Below are 21,703 nucleotides of genomic sequence, written 5' to 3'. Positions count from 1 at the left end.
AGACAAAAGACAACGATATTAAGGATCAACACTGTTCCTGTAAAGCTGGGTAGGCCTCTATTCAATATCATTAAAAAGCAGAACAGTAGGGCTTTATTACGTTACATTCAGTAGGAAGTTAGCTAGTGTTAGCTAACTAACATTACATTAGGAACAACTCACAGCCGAAATTTTTCTGGATTTATTTTAGGTTTGGGAAAGAGAATAAATCGTACTTCTCCTTTCAACATCTCTGGGTAGCGACTGTAATTATTACAAGTGCCCCAGAAACAGTGTTTGACCATATCTTAGAAAAATACAGCGAAAAAAAGCTAGAAAACGACTCCTTTTGCATTAGAGTCAATGGAGCACAGCCATGAAAGTGTCGGACCTCAGTTAGAGCGAGTCCTATACTGCGCTGTGATTGGTCAGCTTTGTATTCGGGGCGTGGCTTAGAGAAGGGTCAATTAAAGCAAAATGTGTCACAACATACCATTATAAATGAACCACTGTGGCACTACAGACATGCCCTGGCATACCAATCATATTTTCCAGATGTAAGGGAACATGCTTGTTGGGTACAGAGCCCAGTAAAAATCACATCTGCATTTGAAAATGAAATTTCCCACTAAAATCATGACTCATATTGCAATCGCAAAATCTGTCAAAATATTTTTGCAAATCGTTCAGCCCTAATTATAAGCCCTGGAAAAACCTTTCATTTGAATTGGCAAATAAAAAGTTAGTTATCTGTACAGTCCAAGCTAATGAGTCTTGATTTTGTGAAATCGAAAAAGACATAAATATAAAATAAATGTATAGATATAATGGTGTGTTAATGTTTTGTTGTTGTGTTACTCTTAATGTGTGCTTTCCAAATATTTTTACAAACTATATTTTGATGCTTTGGCAAAACTGTTCTTGAACCTTTTATGCCAATAAAGCCCTTTGAATGGAATTGATATGTTGACAGAATGAATGAAGCTAGAACATACGTGTTCTCTTCGCCCACAATGCAGATGGCTGACAGCAGCTTTACCACGTCAGTCATCATGGCAGACTGGGTGGGATCAATAGCTCTTGCCAGTAACGAAAGACTTTTCTCCTCCCCAAGGATTCGATCCAAGCCATACTGCAGTAAACACAAGAACAAAACATGATCACTCAGATACGCTGTAATTCTGTCCATTTGCCATAAGAAAACGATGTCACGTGAAACGGTAAATCTAAATCATATTACCTTATGAACACAAAATTAATTCTAGTTCAATATACTTACCTGCACTGCAAATTACATTTGCATGATGAAATATCTGACCGAAGAAAGAATCTCTGTTAAAATAGTTCCATCTATAATATTTTGTAGCTCAGCACAATTTATAGTGCAAATAAACTTGAACCAGAAAATGTCATTAAATAGCAAGGTAATTTTAAAACTGATTTAGAATAATTCTGCTATGTGAGTTTTACCGTATGTTGTACACTAAAGCCAATAAAGACACAAAAAAACAAACTTCTAAACAAACACCATCATTACAAAAAGCAATATTGTATGTGTAATTGTCAATATAGTATCAGCATGTGATAACAGCACTGCACAATTAAGAAGCGCTTTAACAATAGTCAGAGGAACTATAATTATTGTCTGTAGTTAATTTGTACAGAGAAAATCAAATTATCAAGATTTTGTTAGAAAGTAAAATCTTCAGTACAAATAATACATTAAAATTAATTCACTCTTTGTACAGCAAAACGATTTAAAAAGGGCTTTGTATGCAGGCATGGTAGTGACAATAAATAAATCAAATTTCTGTTTGCCTGTTTGATTTGGGCTATACATTTGAAGAAGCTAATCATGATAGATGGTATTGTGATTTTGTCTTTGTATCTGAATAGTTATGTGCAAATAGCTAAATTGTATGCTTACTTTGTAAGAAAAATTACTGTTTTGTTGAATTTTCAGTTTAGTTTCTATTTTCTTCTGCCACAGTATATTTCCCTTTCTTCAGCTTGGCTTCACACATAAACAGTTTATACAATCGATGGCCTGACAAAACGTACTTCATGACAAGTGCGCAGTAATCAAACGGAGGAAATGTCAGTAGTTGTTGAATTTCAAGAAACAAAAGAAATATGAAGTGTATCACTCTTCTGTTAGTGCTGAAAAGAATGGTTCATACTGCAAAAGCAGATTAGTCAATTCATCACATTTTGAAAAACACACACGTCTGATCTATACTCCATGTCTTTTTTTTAAATTGTTGTCAGTTTTCTCTAAAAACAAATATTCTAAATCTTCAATACCACTTTTTACATACACAGTGAAGTACAGAGTAGATAAACTTTGTAAATACTGACCGGAAATTAAGTCACAGGATGCTAAGCAAGTAATGATAATTAAACAGAACTAAAAGCTCAAAACTAAGACAGATACAGTATATACTATAAGCTTTTATAATAACTATGAATCATAGCAAACAAGTCAATCTATACAGTTAAGTTGTTCAAAGGGAAGTTTCACTGTGCGGTAACTTTTAGTATTTCATTTTTATGCAATTGGTGACTGACAATAAGAAATATGCAACTGTGTGACTTGATGCAAGAAGTCAGAAGAAAAAAAAGCTACACTGACAGTTGGCAGAGAACACCTGTCTTCTTGGCATTGTGGGTACATCCCATCCCAAGATGCCTCTATAGCAAGGGAAAGGTCTGGGCTGAAAGAGAGGCCTACGGGTAAATGCTGGCATCTGGCGCCTGTTGAGACGCAGGATTACATGAGACCTTGCAGCACACTTTGTGCCAGAGCAGCTGTATATCTGTCTCCGCTGGGTTTTAGTTCCATGTGGCAAGATTTCTTTTTCTCTATAGCTACTGTGGACTAACACCACACAAGGAGGAAAAGCTGAAGCACAGTAAAATAATCTATGAAATAATATTTTTATGCACAAAAGCTTAGGGCTGGGCAATAATTTAATATTATAGTCTGTTGACCTTAAAAAGAATAAACTTATCGCAATATGATCATATTGTTATATAGTTTTGCTAAATTCTGTTGCTTAACTAACACATTTCTCAAAGAAACTATAATTAAATAATAACAAAATGAGTAATAAAAGTTTTGGAAGAGCAAAAACATCCATAGTGACTGATTCATGGTACTTTCAGGTGCATTAAGGGGTAGGCTACAAATGACTGAAGAAAATCCATTTAACACACATAATGCCATGATTTAAATTAGGTTGGTGAGAGATGCATGTCAATTTTAGTCCATTTTTTGTTTATTGCCCTGCCCTACTTTTTATGTCCTTTTTGTTTCTTTTACTTTTATAGTTAAAACTATACTATGGCTTATTTGGAAAAAATAGTTCCAAGAGCTATAAAGTCCCAGGAAATAACCTCAGTAACTAAATCAATAACTAATAGTATATTTTGTGTAATCCTTTTGTACTTCTCTAGAACTATAAGGATTAGGCTAACAGACCAACTCCTGACGTTAAAAAATGTCTGGCTTCGCATCACAAAGTACTTACTCAGGAGTGGGAACCTTTGATCTGTGCAAATGTCACACATTTGTTATCCAAATTGCATCTGGACATTAGTAAAACTCCCTTCAACTGGCAGGGAAAACTCCCTTCAACATATTGTTGCGATGCTGCTCTTCTCCTCCACCAGTCATGGGCTCTTAGTAATCCCTGGTGCCTAATTTGGTAATTGCATGAACACACCAGATGTTGATGTGGATGGGATTAAAATTACCCTTGGAGATCAAACTCAACAAGTTATTTCAGATAGATTTTCCCCAAGGTAGAAGGACAAAAAAGTTATATTAATTCTAGGATGTATTTCCTAATAATATTAGAGTAGGAATAGTCAAATTTTGAATTCGGGAACTCCATGGGGCAGTAGTGTATAACAACCACCACACCTGCCGCTTTAATGAGCCTATGAAAGTTCAAAGAATCTGAGACACTCCCAAATAAAGTTAATGTGGCACATTATGCTCACAGACACAAACAATTCCCAAAACTACAAACAATTAATCAGATTATTAGGTAGTTTTACCAATTTCAAAAGATCAGAGAATACAGTCTTGCTGACTGAGTTTTGTAAAATAATAATATAAAAAATACACATGCACATAAGTAAAACTAATTGCACATTTACTGGTTTTGGGGAATAAAAGCATTCATTTAAGGTTAAAGAAAGTCATGTCAATAGGCAACTTGCTATACAACAAAAACTTATTATAAATTGAGTATACTCACAAAAAATCTACTGTCATTACCTTATTGTTCATGAAGGCTTTAAGACATTGGACAACTTTATGTTGGTTCTTTTTGTCAATCTTCTCTTGCCTAGGGACACAAGGGAATAATGAGGAGCAGTTAATCTCTAATGTACAGCGCACAGACTGCAAAGAAAGACACTGTTAACTTTAACACTGCCAATGTTTTGTTATTAGTAAGTGTATAAATTTGGGGCTGAATTACAGTATTTTGTTCCAATGACATTTATTGATTACTACTTATTTGTTAGTAGTGATTGTATGAATTCACAAATAATTACAGTGACATATGTAAGCGTCTGTAGAAGACTACACATGAGTAAATGCATAAACTTACTGTTTCTTGAACAGCAACCTTTCCAAAATCTCCAGCAGCAGTCCAAGACCCTCATGACCAAAGCTCTGCACCCAACTGAAACAACAAACATTAAATCAATATCACAACAGTGCACGATTGACAACAACACTTTCATACTCATCTACCACTGTGGGAAGCTTTCAGACAGAAAAACACATGTAGAATTCAGTACTGTGTGCTGGGGAGAAAGGCAGCAGTAGTAAACATAGCACTCCATACCTGAAAAACTGCACTAAAATATTACAGACAGAGGGAAACTAACTAACTAACAGCTAAGATGAGTAGGCACATGGCTCAATACATGGACAGGGCCCAGAAGGGAATGGGCAATAATACCAGGGGAGCCAAACACAAGAAAGCCTACGACTCAATGCCACATACATGGATACTGGAATGCTTGGAAATGTACAACATCAACAGGACACTAAAATCCTTCATCTGGAACTCAGTAGGGCTGTGGAAAACAAGTCTGGAAGCCAACTCAAAGCTAATTGCAAGTCACCATCAAGTGCAGCATATACCATGGTGATACACTATCCCCGCTGCTGTTCGGCATAGGCCTGAACCCCCTCAGCCAGATCATCACAAAGACTGGCTACGGATACCGGTTCCGAAGAGGAACAACCATCAGTCACCTCCTCTATATGGATGACATCAAGCTGTATGCCAGAAATGAGCGAGACATCGACTCACCGATCCACACTACCAGGATCTACAGCAACGACGTTGGAATGTCGTTCGGACTGGACAAGTGTGGTCGCATGGTATCAAAAAGAGTGAAGATGATCAGAACCGAGGGGATTGAACTACCACAAGGCCACATTGCAGATGTTCAGGACAGCTACAAATACCTTGGGGTGCCACAGGCTAACGGAAACCATGAGGAGGCAGCAAGGAAGCTGAACGGGAAAAACAAGATCCGAGCCATCAACACATACGCCCTGCCTGTCATCAGATACCCTGCTGTTATAATAAACTGGCCAAAGGAGGAAATAGATGCTACTGAAATCAAGACAAGAAAACTCCTCACAATGCATGGAGGGTTTCACCCCAAATCCAGCACCCTGAGACACCAAGCATAACAAGGGAGTCCAAGAGCTAGTGAGTGTCAAGACCACTGTCCAGGATGAAACGGCAAAGATCCAAGAATACATCAGGAAGATGGCCCCCAAAGATGAATGTCTTAGTGAATGCCTCAGGCAGCAGAAAACCGGAGGGCAAGGACAAGGAAGATGAAGAACCTTCATGGAGAGAAGCCGCTGCACAGCATGTACTACAGACAAATAGAAGAAGTGGCTGAAGAAATCCTACCAGTGGTTGGAAAAGGCTGGACTAAAGGGCAGCACAGAAGTACTAATCATAGCGGCACAAGAACAGGCACTCAGTACAAGATCTATAGAGGCTGGGGTCCACTGAGTTGAGTCTGAGTGGCTGCCACTGTACATGGACACTTGAGGCAGGTTCAGTGTTAGGAGGTTGTAGTGAACTCTTTCTGGATCCAAATATTGTGCGAGAATTGTCAGAACAAAGCAGAAAACCTGGCAGTCATTTACATAAACCAAAGACTTCCTTTAGTCTTTTCACTTCCAGATTACAATGTGTGTGAAACATGTACTTAATGCAGATGAATGAGCATGGTGTGTGTGATAGTGGTGCATGACTTAATAGAAGCAATACACTATTGCCTTATAAAAATAAATCCAACTTTGAGACTTCTTGGATATAATCAAAACAGACTGGCAATAATAAAACTGTCTCTTTTCCATGTTACAGACACAAATTATATGCTGGAGATCCACCCAAGAGCCATGGTGGGGAATGGGACAATAACCAGATATACATTTAAAAGTAAACTTGAGTTGCAACAATTAATTAATTAGTTGTCTATTATTAAATTAATCGCCAACTATTTTGATAATCGATTCATGAGTAATTTAAAGTAAAGATTCTCTGATTCCACCTTCATAATTGTGAATATTTTCTGGTTTCTTTCCTCCTCTATGACAGTAACCTGAATATATTTGGGTTGTGGACAAAACAAGACATTTGGGGACGTCATCTTGAGCTTTCGGAAACATTGATGGATGCAGTTCACCATTTTCTGACATTTTATAGACCAAACTATTCGATTAATCGAGAAAATAATACAGAGATTAATCAACAATGACAATTATCGTTAGTTGCAGCCCTAAAAAGAACGGGACATTTTTAACTCAAAATAAGGATTCAAATAAGTAGCACAAACAGAAACACATATTCCATTTTCAGTACAGACAAAAACCTTTAGGTATGCAGAAAACAGAGACAAAGAAAGCACGAGTGAGATTGTGAGTGACTGCACCTCCCTCTTGATTGAAACTGAATAACATCTCTGAACATTAGCATTCCGTGTTTGTACTCTACTAATCAACGCGCTGCATGCCTCCCAGCATCAAATCATACAGAAATTCTCAAGGTGACAACATAAAATGGAAGCCGTTATCTGAATTTAATTTCTTGAAAAGAAGTATGGGGTTGCAGGTAGATGTTTGTCCATGAGTTTATTTGTCTGTTGTTACACTGTTGTGTCTGGTAAAGAATAGTGACAAAAGTATTTTTAGTATTTAAAAACTAGGGAGATCTCTAACAGATGGTAGAGGCTTATTTTGTTTGTTTCGTCTTATTTACCTTACATCACACCTTGATTACACACAGGTGTGACACGTGGTTAACATTTTCCACTAAATGAAAAAAAGAAAAGCTGCTCTAGTGATGATTAAGGTGAGTTTGAGTGCAGTGACTCAATATATGTGTAAGGGTATTAGTTTCAAAGAATGGTTACACGTCAAATTTGAAGGTAAAGTTACTTTATTTTTAAAGGAAAAAGTCCAATGCACCAATGCAGCAAGGCAGCGCCCTGACTGGCACTAAGGCACTTAAAGGTGGGGTAAGCGATTCTGGAGAAATCCAATTCCATGACACAAATTTAAGGTAGTCATTATTATGCCAATTGTCAGGTCATAATTTTATTTAGGGATTATACTAGAATATGTTTACATGGTTTCATTTTCAAAAAACACCATATTTTTTTGTCAATCTGCACATTGCTGCAGCACCCCTTTTCACCCTGTGTGTTGACTCCTCCAGTTTAGAAGAAATAGAAACAACAACAGTGATCTTGAAATGTCCTTAACATAACATGACAAGTAATTCAAGCATATAAAATGGTAATGAATGGTTTGTTTAAACAAAGGCTATATCTTTATTTTAAAAAATCATAACTGCCTTTTACTCACCAAAGAAGGACACCAGGCAGAGAAGCAGTGTAGGCCCATGCATCATCAAAGTGTATGACTATGTGTATGTGAGCATACACGGTCAAGAAAATGAGGGAAGCTGACAAAAACTGTCATCGCCATGCTGATGAGTACAAGGAAGGCGGCTGCCAAGGTAGCTAAGGAATGACGCTCTCATGTTGGAGAGAAAAAAAATCTATTTACCCTTCACTTCTCACTGGGCCATGGCCCAGGCTATTCTGGTTATAAAGTAGGCAAGGCGAGGGTCTTGACATGAGCTTCATTGAAATGCATAGCCCAGTGGCAACTGCATGCTAGTTTTTCACTATCAGTAGGTGAGGCAGAGAGCAAAGGAAAACAATCAGTTGAAAGTGGTGATATAAGTCATCTTTCAAAAGGCTTCTAGTAAAGGACCTGGCAATTTTAGAAGATCTCAGAGGCCAGAGAGGGACAATGTAATAGCTTTCCACATTACCTTGTGAAAAGTCTTATCTTCAAGAACAAGAATCATCAGGCTGAGGCAACAATGTATCTAAGGGTTGTGACTTTGTGTCATAGTTGAATGTCAGGAGGAGCTGGGATAAGACACACAAAGCTGGACAGACACTGCGATTCTAGTGGTATAGACTGCATTGTGTTGACTCAAACTACACGCTTTAATGCTCACACTGAGCATAAGTGCGAAACCAACCGGTTGGTTTTGTCTAGTGAAAATTCCAATAAAGTTTTACTCAAACAATATGGCTACATCCTCAAAAAGGAGAACAGGCCCCCATTACTTTGTGAAGTTCTATTATGAAACACGCAGACAATATGGTCCGACTGTACTGCAGCGAAGTTCAGTGTTGTATGACAGCAGTTTCATATAATGGATCGCCTTACAGCAGTTGTGTGGAAAATCAGACCGTGGAGCCAGAGAGCCGACCAAAATTTTGAACATGCCAGTAATCCAATCGATCATCTGAGAGCCACATCGCTGATTGTTTAGGCAATTAATCAGGCATTGTGACCCCCTTCAAACAGCTTGTCAAACAACAACTGACCTGGCAGAAATTTGGTTCAGTTCATCGGGGGCAACCAAATTCTGGGCTAAATTCAGGCCAAATCCATACAGTGTCTTAAAGGCACCAATGGGGGCACCAACGGGGTTGGGGCTTGTGTGTTCTAATGTGACCTGTCAGCTATCTTTTATCTGTTTGTTTGTCATGATTACTGGATTACAAACATCATGTGTTCATACACTAATCTATAGCTAGTTTATACTTCAAAGGACTATACTTAAGGCTACAATTTTTAGTAGTATTGAAGTTGGAATCATTAAAAATGTTGATGATCATAACTTTCAAAGAGGAATCAGTAGATATATTCATATAGCGACCTGTTTCTTTATCCTTCTGCAGTTAAGTCGTTTGTATTTGACATGCTGTCTAGTCTCTAAAGTAATTAGTATTTTAGATTTTTTTGCTAATCTAGCGTGCTCTGGCAGCCCTTGGGTTTCATTAGTTCCTGACATCTGGCTAGAAACTTCAATCACATTCTCTGGCTGAATGTCCTCAGTGTTTGTAGCTGTGTTGTGCAAAAATGATCTGAAAACACTTTCCACAGCTTGTCTTATCTGACTGCAGGAGAGACGTGTACAGTTTCCTAGCCCTTAAATGTTAATTTAGGTAACAGAGCAGATCTATAAATGTGGCTTTAAGAGCTGCAGCAGAAATTTTGGTGTATGGTCAGTTTAATTATTTTCTATCTGTTAGCAGTGTACAGATTTGACAAAAATATGAGCCTATGGGTGCAAATTAGCTACTGAGCTAACCACGACATGTGTTCAATTTGTTTTGAATCTCTAAAGTGTCAATTAGGATCCACTGTCCCCAGTAAATACTATCAATTTATGCAATTTAATGAATATACAAATGCACTCACTGGCCACTTTATTAGGTACACCTTGGTAGTACCGGTTTGGACCCCCTCTTGCCTTCAGTTTGTCTTTAATTCTTCATGGCATACTTTAAACATGGTGTTGGAAACATTGGACTTTATTTGTTAGGAACAGCTAAAGAGAGACAGGAAATGTGGAAGAGAGTTAGGGGATGACATGCAGCAAAGGGTTGTGGGCTGGAGTTGAACCAGGGTCGCAGCAGTAAGGACTCAGCCTTAATACATAGTGCGCGTGGTTTACCAGGGAAGCTAACAGGTGCCCCGATGACCACCATTCTTAATCCCATCTACAATGCTTTGATTAGCTCTGCTGTAGCTCTGGATAAACACTGATTACAATTTTGGGTCAGTCTCCTTAGATGTGAATGAAAGACAGTAAGCTACTTTTATTTGATATTTATACAGCGCAATAAACATTCATTAATGGTCACTGCGATCAGAGGCATTCTGAAATCAAAGCTCATCATCAACAGATGCAAAAGAAGCACTGAGGGCTATCATCTCAGAAAGACACCAAGAAACAGAGCTGGGGAGAGAGTATTAAAAAAGTAAGGAAAACAAATTCATCATCCCATTCCCTGGGAAACAAAAACAGTCATAAATCAAAGAGAAAAATGAGCCACCTTATCTGGCTAACTTCACAGCTAAGGTAGCTTGACTTCTAACGGAGTCTCAGGAGAATGCCTCCAAGGTTCTTAGGCAGTGCAGCACAGTGTTGCACACCGCTAAAGTGGTTACGAACCAGAAATAAAAAATTTACTTTAAAATGTTGTCCTGAGCATAGCAAGTTAACTGACTACAGGAGGGTTCTCCAGGGACAGAGAGGAGGCTCAAGTAACAGCAATGTGGAACATTGGAAATAAAAATAGAGGAGTAAGGACTGACTGATGTCACTCTAGCAGACACAACAATACAATGCCTGTAAAACTATCAAAGGTAAGGTATTTAAAGTAAGAAATATGATGCTGTTTATATTTATATTGAGTTTATAGTTTTGAAAGTGGTGTGAAATAGTTTTTTTAGTAATAATTTGTTACTGCTATATTATTATTATTGTTAACGATAATAACAGTCAAACTGTTATTGTACAGCTGCTGTACAGCTATAAATCTTTGCCAAATTGCCAAAATACTTTGAGAATATTCATCACAGCAAATACTAGGGCTGTAACTAAACATGTTAGCGAGACATCAAATGTATGAAAACATTTTGTGTACATTAAAAATCTTTGATTATTCAACCATGATCTTGTTTACCATGTCTGTATGCCTCCCTCAGACTTTGAAATCGAAAAAGCATATTTTACACCACATCAAAATAGTTTTGGTAGCTCTATCTTTCATTATCCTATTCTGTCCTAGAATCTTGTATAGTGCTGCTGAAATGTTAATGATGTCAGAAAAATCATAAATGACAATGAAATTATAGGTTTAATATTGAAAAAATACATACTATAAATTATAGATTAATATCTTGACATGTGTTTCTAAAATTCTCCCATCCTCCTGTTTGTAAATAGGAAAGGCAAAACATTTTTTTACATTTTTATCTGACAGCGACAATCACAACTGAATCCTATCATCTCTGTGAAGGTAGTATGTATGTATTGCTAAGCTGTTATATTGAATTGCATTAGACTTTTTCAGGTGTGTCTAATAAAGTAGCCTCTGAGTATTTAATTCCCTTATAAGAAAGAAGACATTTATGCGTATATTTTGTACTTATGACACTATCAGTGTGATTAGTTTAAGGAACTGTGAATCTTTGTGTGTGGTATTTGGGTGGCAGGTTTATGAGAGACTGGAAGAGCATCTAAGGTTTATTAAAAATATTGGTGTAAATAAGAGGGATGCTAAACTTTACCCTACTTTATAGCTAAACTGAAAAAATAAATCCAGGGCCTTAAACATGAAGGTCAGTTTTAATATAATATCAAAAACCAATTTCCACTTGTTTGTCACATCCATTTATCAAATCCATTTAAAACAATTACATCCTATAGCCTTGCTGGTCCTGTGGCATAGTCCTGTGGCCTATCTTCACAAAAATGGAGGGAGAGCTAGAATTGCTGAGGTTGATAAGGTATACAGGGGTCACTAGCAAGCGTCACAGAGTGACACTAGAGCTGCAGGAATACCAAAATACCTCTAAGTCTGTCTGCTGTACCAGAAGGAATCTGAACCAGAAGGAGAGCGTATAAGTCTGTCAGCCTATACTAGCAGAATGTTACCCCCTGATATTCAATGGAGGCAAAGAGCAGGCATGCAAACTGGTCAGGGGTAAAAAAGGTGAGAAGGATACGCAAGCAGAGAAACATACAGAGATAGTGTAACAGGGGCCTTTTTTTAAGCTTACATGTTCTATAGATAACGTGCATTCGTCTACTGCAACACGAGAAAGGTACCGACATGCAAGGGCATCACTTTGTGGTGAAAAGTAGTGGGGACATTAGGGCTCAAATTAGGGATGTGTCGATGCAGCATACTAGCGTCACAAGAACAAGATGTGATGATAAATTAACAGTAGTTAATAGAAATCATCAAAGCTGAAATATATAAGTTGAAGGGTCTGGGAGTCTTCCCCAAAACTGAGCATTAAACACTTAATTTCCTGCATTCTGGTGACATTTCATGTTCTGCCTTTCCTACTTCAATTTATGATGAAAATTTTTTATTTATGTAAAGGAAAACAAAATTCAGGTGGCAGGTGATAATTCAAAATCTAGAAATACAGAATCTAATGCAGTGCAGCTCTTGGTCATTAGGGATTGAGAGATTAGAGAGATGAGAGATTATTAGGGCCCGAGCACGAACCGTGTGAGGTCCCTGTTGAAACTGTAAAGATTATTAGGGCCCGAGCACGAACCGTGCGAGGTCCCTGTTGAAACTGTAAAGATTATTAGGGCCCGAGCACGAACCGTGCAAGGTCCCTATTGAAACTGTAAAGATTATTAGGGCCCGAGCACGAACCGTGTGAGGTCCCTATTGAAACTATAAAGATTATTAGGGCCCGAGCACGAACCGTGCGAGGTCCCTATTGAAACTGTAAAGATTTTTTTTTTTCTTTTTTCTGCAAAGTAAGCTCAATTTTGGGGGCCTAAACATACTAGAAAACTCACCAAACTTTGCACACATGTCAGAAGTGGTGAAAATTTTCGCATTTTATGGGTTTTGCGCATGGGCGTGGCAAAATGACTTGCTAGCGCCACCTAGAAAATTGGAAAAAATTAGCCCCTCGTCCACGTTCAACCTACATGCACAAAATGTTCAGGGGACATGTATCATATCAAGACGCACAAAAAAGCCTCAAGAACCCATACCCTAAACTCAACAGGAAGTCGGCCATTTTCAATTTTACGGCCATTTTTGGATGATTTACACACTCCGTACTTTAACAAACTCCTCCTAGGCATTTAGTCCGATCGACTTCAAATTACTGCTGTGCCTTCTAAAGGCATTGACGATGAAAAGTTGTGCTATCTGTGAGTTTTCGTCAATGGCCGTGTCCGTGGCGTGGCGTCAAAGATCAACTCTTCGCCATGACACAGGAAGTTGTTGTAACTTCAGTGTACATGCTCACATCTGAACAAAACTTTACGTGCTTGATAACTGTCCCACCCCGAAGACATCTACACGCCAATATTAGTTTATATTTATAGCGCCAAGTGCCATGTAGTGCCACAAAGGGGACACAGGAAGTGACGTAAAACACCTTTATGCAGCGTCCGAAGCGCGTAGCAAATTCACAGCCGTACCGGCAGAGATCCAGAATATGCAACACGGCCACCTCACACAACGACGCGCTACACGTGCGAGGGCCCGCCCAACGCTGCTTGCAGCTTTAATTCTGTGTTGCTTTCACGTTTCTCTTGTAGATCAACTTTTCTCATGTAATATCATCCCTGCTGAATTAGCACACATGCAGGCATGATTTAGTCTTCCCTCCTCTTTTGTCATGTTCACAGGGAGAGAACAGAAGATTTGGCCAAATAGAAACTGTGACAACAAGTTGTTAAAGTTACTGACTGGTGCTGCACATTTTTGGTTCATTTTATAATCAGTAGCTTGTTTATTCTTACTTAAAAATGCAAACCAGCCTTTCTCAAAGTACTTTCATTGGCTATTTTTTAAAGCATTTTTAACAAACGCTTTCAAAAAGTGATGGGGACATGTTCCCAGAGTCCCCAGTGTAAATGGCACAGATGCCGACATGTTGCATCCTGTTCATGTTAGCCTACATTATATCCAGGTTGTAGCCACTGCTCTGAACAATTAGCTTAGCTAACATTACTTGTTAATAACAGCAGGCAAAGTTCTAAACTTAACAAAATGACTGTATCAGACAGTTAACATTGTAAGCTAGCTTACTTCTGTCTTACGTCAGGCTTGCTTTCCGACAGACAGTTCGTCCGACAGTCTTTTATCGTCCTCACATGTTCAGCTGTCAGACTCTGCAGTGTAGCGGACTAGAAAAAAGACTCGCCCTTGAGTGACGACTTTTTAGGCAGAGCCAGTTGTAGAGTTGCAAAGCTAGAGAGGAGAGTACTCTGTAATTAAAACGGGTAGGTCTAAATGCTGTCTTAGCAAAGACCAACCGCCCCCAAATATTTTCTCATTGGATCTGCAAAAATCACGTAGGTGACCCATTTTGGTTTCAAAATAGCAAATTTCGCCGAAATGTGAGGAGTTTGCATGCCTGAAAGAGGGAGAGATGTTTGCTACAACACTGCCAAGGAAGTGACAGTGATCAACATCCAACAGTGGCAGACAAAATAGCTTTACTGCCAAATCAATTCCACAACTCAGGACTGTAATTGTGCTATTAGATAGCAGGAGGTTACTGTTGTTGGCCCACTGTTTCTAGCTAAGGCAGATTTATGGTCAAGCCAAACTATATCATTATACATGAGCCTGACTGTCCATTTTATTAGTGGTGACTTCATTAAAAGTCTGTGCCTCCAGGTCACATTTTCCACGATGATCACACAGGTGAGGGTCCCAGCAGTGGGTACGCATGCTTTCATAAACTTTTCATGCATTGTTGTAATAACTCAATTCATACAGTGTAGACATTTTTACATAGTGCATCCCAACTGTCTCATTTACAGCAAGTAACAACAGCCTTCATATAGCATTAAGCACAAATGTACAGACAGTAACCAAAATAAAAGCACAAAATTCCATATGGAGATCAATTCTGGAACTCTAAAAATAGATATTGTGATTCTAAAAATTCAATAGAAAAGTAGTGATTCATCTTTTCTTTTTTTACCCACCCTTACACTAATTAGCCCAATTCAAGTTCTGAAGCACATGAGTCCTTCGCAGTGTTTGTACATTTTTGCTAATGTCATTGATTCTAATCAAGAACAAAGTGAGGCTCACAAAATGCATCATGATTAAAACCTCTTTATGCCAATTTTCTCTTGGCCATCTTAATAGAGCTGCAGTGCTCAAGAGGTTATAGAAAACATAATGAAGTCTCTGTTCTTTTACTCCTACATCCATGTGCCATCACTCATGCACTATTGTGTAAGTAGGTGGGAGAGCGCAGCCGTGGGCGTGAGTGCTATTCATATGCAAACTCTGGTTCAAAAGCACACCACATTGTTAAAGATCAGGGATAAAATACATGGCGAGAGTCCATAACGTGATGCAAGACCACAGTCATCCTCAATCAACCGTGAACAGCATGACAGAACAATTCTACACGAGAAAAGCATTGTGCAGAGTCTAGAGAGGTATTGCAATTTCTTGTTTGAGACTTTTAGGCAAATTTCCATGACCACACAGTGTGTTAAATGTCTGTTTATAAAAAATAAAAATAAAAAGTCAAAATTAACCACAAGCAGTAAACAATATACTTTAAATAAATAAATGACAAACTCTGTGGTTTGATCCAAAAATAAACATTTATTTAATTAACACTGACACCTTATTAAGACATTTACAAAATTAAATGTGTCAAACCCTGATAATATCAAATGTGTAGACACGCCATAAATGAGTTTAAGGCAATAATGTTAAGAAAATCAATTTAAAAGTCACTTTAATTGTCTTTTGTTATCCAAACTTGGGCGATAAACCAACTATCCCTCCTATTTACCATTAACCTCACAGAACATTAACAGAAAAGCGCCTTCCCTGATTGAAAGCAACACAGACAGACATACTATATGGCTCCTGCAGCCAAAAGCAGCTGTTGATGATCTCTACCTTGGTTATGCCACCAACAGACCTGACGAGGGCAACAAAAGGTGGGTTTTGTTCCACCTTTTTTTTAATTGAAATTGATGCATAAAAAATGTGAGTGGAAACGCAAAAAAAAAGAAGTTTTAACACTTATCAAAGCAAAATGCAGACTGTAGATATGTGTGAAACTAATTTATTTTAACTATTGTGGCGGTAGGAGGTGTGTGAGTGTTAAAAAGTCAGTAAAGACTAGAGTTTAGGTTTTTGACTGCCTTTAAAGTAGGTCTGGCAGAGTATATGAAAATGTGAAACAAACTTGCTAATCCCCAGCCTCTGACAGAGAGAGCCCAAAGCAACAATCGAAACCTAAGAGAGTGAGACAACTGAGACAAGAGGATCTGCCTGTCAATGTGGCTTAGATAGCGGAATAACACATCCCACAAAGTCACACACTGCTTATGGTGGACTGAAGCAAGAGGTTATGCTTTGTAGAACTCTATACAGTCAACGGTTTAAAATGAGTTCACTCAAAGGTTCTGGGTCAGTTCTGGATGAATTCAGCAACCAAGCTATGGTGTTTTGTTCGCGATAAAGCATTTTCAGTTTGCTCCAACTCTGATTCACACCTATGCATGGAATGATCTTCACAGTCACAACTGTACAGTATGTGAGCTACATCTCTGTTCACATTGCTACTCTGTTCTTTTTATGTCTTAATTGAATCATTTCATTGTAACAATAAACTAATATGAAAATTCTATTTATTTTGATCAATACAATTTTTACAAAGGGTATAAGTTATATACACAATAATAAAACACAGTATATGATGCTGAACCCAACTAAATGTCTTTATACTGTGGAATTATTAACACAATAATTAAACAAAAGAGAAAGTTAAGTTTAAGTCCAGGCACTTAAATAAAGAGAGCAAATCCATCCCCACTGTGATAATCTTGTACTGTACCTGACAGGGTTGCTGGTAAGGGACACACGCAATGAGTCTAGACAGGCAAACAGACGTTCGTCCATCACCCCTGACTTCAGCTCTCCCAAGAATTCCTGGGGAGATATCTGATGGCTGCTTCTCAAGCTACCCTGGAAGAAAGAGAGGAAAGAAGCAATCTCTTTAGAGTAGCCACGGAAAAAGTGATCAAACAACATGAGGCCGAAAAGTCTGAATAGTCAGTACACTGAATAAAGACCCTATGTCAACCACCAAAGCGCAAATGTCCTAAAGTGCCCATGGATTCCTTTATAGTACTTTGCTCTTGTTTCTTTATGAACGCGAAAATCTATTTATCTCAGAAGAGCACTTACCTTTGCCCGCACAATGCAATAGTTAAAAAAAGACCAGACAAAAAGCCACCTTTAGAATCTCTAATTTTTCCCTTTACCATCATAAAATTACCCACATGTTGGTCAGTCACTCCAGTTTGAAATTATTTTATATCTTAGTTGAATACGCTGAATATAGAGAGCAGCACAGGTGCAGGAAAGTGAATTTGATACATTTCTTTGGGCAGTCATTACTTGGGTTGGGCAATTGTCATTACTTTTGACAGTTGACAGACTGAATGATTAATTGCAAAAATAAATATATACATTAAATGACAATGTAGAACGTTGCTACAAAAAAATAACATATTGGGCATTTAATCACATCTCAAAATGACGGATAATTTTCAAGCATATGATAGGCAGGTTTTTTATATTGACATCTGTTGAAACGGGGTTAGAAAATCCTTAAAGAGACAGAAATTCTATTGGTAAATGAGAGTTTATTTATGGTTCAAATGCATATTGTATCTCATGCGCAAGAAGAAACTAGCTTCACTTACCATGGAAACATATGCAAGACAGTCACAAGCCATTCAATTAGATGCAAATTTGTCTACTACCTTTGCTTTACCATTAAATAGCATATGGAGGTATATTTACTGTTTCTGAAACACAATGCTAGTTAATCAATAATAGCTGTATTATTTCAATAAACCATCAGTGTGTCAACTATACATTAGCATGGGCATAATACCTCAGGGTGGGCATGTGTGAGTAATTGTACGTGACCTTTAGTTTGAGTGTGGTAAACCACTGAAAAAAGCATCTGATCAATAAGAAAGCTCAAGGTTATGGATACAGGGTTCCTACACATTTTCCATTTCAAAATTCCATACTTTCCAGACTCAAATTTCTAGTCTTCTCTGTAGATTTTTCAGACCATATATGGCATCTGAGTACAATTAGCTAGATATTGATTATGTAAATAAATGGTTAATCCAAACATGTTCTTACTATGTATGCTATTATGTTGCCAAATAATTGAAAAAAAAGAGAAAAAATTAAGAGAATTTGTAATACTTATAAAATCATTTGCGGGGGTATTACAGGGCACATCAATATGCATATTAAAATCACCACAGAACAATTCTGTCATAATTTTAAACTAGACTTGATAAAAAAAATAAAAATGAAAAAAATAAATCAGGAAATTCCCTCAAGAAAGGAGCCTTAGGACTGGGGGGACAGCCAATATGGTCGGGATAGGGCCACCTAGTTTTCAGCATAAGCACTCACTTCAAAAGTAGAGAATATGTTATGTATATATGCAATTCAAAGCTATTGCTGTATTTTCTTTCAAACTAATTTGGTCGCGTATGTCCAGATTTGGAACACATATAAAAGGCGCTTGGGGCGGAGCTGTTTTGATACTTTCTTTTCTTTTTTTCCATACTTATCCAGACCAAAATCAAATCCCATACTTTTCCATTCTGCAAAGGAAACCTGTGGATAAATCCAAATGCCTATTCCTCTTTAATGACGATGAACCATGTCTCTTTATTATTGTCATTTTGTGTGAAATATAAGTATTTCCATACTTTCAAATATTTCACACAAAATGACATTTCCCAAAGACGCACAGAGACTAAAGTCTTTTCAGGTTGGTTCAAAATGTTGTCATCAACAGAGAAATCACAGCAAGTAACTGAGACAGCCATTATCGCTCACACTGCAATAATCTATGATCACAAGCAAGAATCAGGGTGGCCTTGTAGTAGTAAAAAGTGGTTTTACTACTTATTTGTATGTGCATGACATAAAGGTCACCCTGATTCCACCATCCCCATAAGGTTTTTAGCAATGTATAACCTTTGAATTAAAATGTACCTGCTACATTGCTGCATTGAGAATTACAAGGCGTCAAATTTCGTCCTGCCTCCAGTTCTTGACAAAAATCTGACAGGTGTCTTCATGGTAAACACTGTTTTCTAGCAAGCGTTGCACTTTGTGTATTTCTGTCATTTGTAACTGCAATTGTCACATTACGCTGATGTGGTGACGCTGTACTGCAATCAGCACAGTACATCGGGAAAGACGCTGTACTGGCAGGAACAAATAATACCTAACACTTGCAGGCTGCCAAAACAATGGAACTATGCCCAGCCCATCTCTCTCCTGACACCTCAAGCCCCAATCTATGTTATGCTCCTCAATATATAATTATAAAAAAGTGTCACAATCTCACTCAACAAACCCACTTTTATCTTCAATCAACAAAAACTGTGTTGTAATGATCAGAAGCACCTGTGTAGCCTTAGGAAGGGATATTGAACACCCTTAAAAAGGCACAGTAAAATCCATATGCATGTTGAATGAGAGCCAGGAAAGAAAAACATCATTACGGCTCCAAGTCTCCTGTGATAGTGAGTGAGTACTGAATAGCTTGGTATCCAGTTTGAACCTCTGGAAAAAGTGATTCTATTTGTAATATCCTCCGCCATCAATGCACTCACCTCCCAATCAGTTGGTAGTCCTATTAATCTAGCACTTTTCAGTGACAACACCCTCCAGAGTTGATATCATCATGGCTAAAACAATTGCAACTCTTTCTTGGCATCATCAGCCTAGGCCAACTCCTGCCTCGTATGTCTCTTACTCTGTCATTAGTAACTGGAACAGTGGCTGTAATTTCACCAATTCCACCCACACAGTAAGTATCTGCCTTCCTACCTTTTCCTCTTCTAGCCCAGTGGGCAAACGCCTCTCCCTTCCTGGAGAGCCATGATGATGACCAGCCTGTTTGTTTCTCAGGATCTCTAAGGTCTTCAGCAGTGAGAGAACCATGAGTGCTGCTCATGGCAGCAACAGGCCTGTCTGGCTGGGCCTTTCTCGCTAAAGGAGCATTAGTGACAGACTGTTTGCCCACTGCTGGCATCAGGGGAGCCGGGGACCCACCTGCAACCCTAGCCCCATCCACATCATTTGCTGCAGAAGCAGCCCAGGGAGTGCCCCTGTGACATTTCTGCCTCAATCCTTTTCTCAACTTGATATGAATTCCATGCTATTTATAACTATATTTCTCTGATATATATTGGTCAATATGCAGTCCCCTCCAAAAGTACTGGCGCAATCACTGTCCCACACAGTTCTGGTCGAGAGAGCGGTGTGGGCTGCAGGGCAAGCTGTTAGCTTTGCGTTGGTGAATGTGCCGGGACACAGCGGCACGTTCAATGTACAGTGCCCTCCAAAAGTATTGGAACGGTAAGGCAAATTCCTCTGTTTTTGTTGTTAACTGAAGAAATTTGGGTTTAAGATCAAAAGATGAGTATGAGACAAGAGTTCAGAATTTTATTTCCTGGTATTCACATCTACATGTATTAAACAACTCAGGACATACCACCCTTTGTTTGAACCCACCCATTTTTCAAGTGAGCAAAACTATTGGAACATGTGACTGACAGATGTTTCTTGTTGCCCAGGTGTTGCCTTTTAGGTTGATTGTCGAAACATTAAATAGCTCTGCATGACAAGTCTAAGTTTTCATCCATGGTTCAAACCTATAAAGACTGAATTTCCCGTTAAAGAGGATAAGCCAACATGAAGACCAGAGAACTGTCTATGGGAGAAAAGCAAGCCATTGTCAAGCTGAGAAAATAAGGAAAATCGAACAGAGCCATTGGACAAACAGTGGGCATAGCAAGCACAACAATTTGGAATGTCCTGAAAAACAAAGAGACTGCTGGTGTACTGAGCAACAGACGTCGAACAGGTCGGCCAAGGAAAACAACAGTAGTTCATGACAGAAATATCGTGAGAGCTGTGAAGAAAATCCCCAAAACATCAGTAAGTGACATCACCAACGACCTCCACAGTGCAGGGGTGAGGGTATCACAATCCACTGTTTGAAGAAGACTCAGGGAGCAGAAATATAGAGGCCACACCACAAGATGCAAACCACTCATCAGCAGGAAGAATTGGAAGGCCAGATTGAAATTTGCAAAAAAGTACAGAGATGGACTGATGTAAGGCTGCAGCTAACTGATTGATTTTAGTATTCGAAGCTTGTCGATTTATGCATCCACTTATTAAGGTTCTTTGAGGACACTGCTGTTCACATTGTTTGAACGCGGTTAACGGCAGATGTTTATGCTGAGTCTCAAGAAATGGTACTTTTACGTTTAATAATATATTAACAATTGTTAACGTTCATAAAATATACACTGATCATTTATAACTATTGATGAACCCCACAAAGAATAGTATAGCGTTTAAAAGCAGAACTTTAATGCATTTTCATACAATTCTCGGCAGGCTTGCAAAATTCGGCATAACACCTGTGACAGCCGAAACCGAATATAGCGAAAACCTTCCCTCAATTTTATTTATTATTTTTTTC

At 38.4% G+C, this 21,703-nt stretch overlaps 1 protein-coding gene across 4 annotated transcripts in view; it reads right to left on the bottom strand.

Moving 5' to 3' along the window:
* LOC119889958 (protein diaphanous homolog 3-like) overlaps positions 1–21,703 on the bottom strand; it is a 183,561-nt gene that overhangs the window by 142,578 nt on the left and 19,280 nt on the right. For all 4 annotated transcript variants that reach the window (XM_038700908.1, XM_038700906.1, XM_038700907.1 and 1 more), the window contains 4 exons: positions 16,994–17,124; positions 4,602–4,676; positions 4,265–4,334; positions 975–1,111 (listed from right to left, as the gene is read on the bottom strand). In XM_038700908.1, coding sequence (XP_038556836.1) covers positions 975–1,111; positions 4,265–4,334; positions 4,602–4,676; positions 16,994–17,124 — 413 coding nt within the window. The remainder of the gene's footprint in view (positions 1–974; positions 1,112–4,264; positions 4,335–4,601; positions 4,677–16,993; positions 17,125–21,703) is intronic.

Source organism: Micropterus salmoides, unplaced genomic scaffold (genome assembly GCF_014851395.1).
Source record: "Micropterus salmoides isolate LMB-PRFRI ecotype aquatic unplaced genomic scaffold, ASM1485139v1 Ms_hic_scaffold_6, whole genome shotgun sequence".
In the NCBI taxonomy this organism is placed as follows: Eukaryota; Metazoa; Chordata; class Actinopteri; order Centrarchiformes; family Centrarchidae; genus Micropterus; species Micropterus salmoides.
The sequence above is the reverse complement of the archived record's forward strand: the minus strand, read 5'-3'. Positions and strand labels throughout refer to the sequence as shown.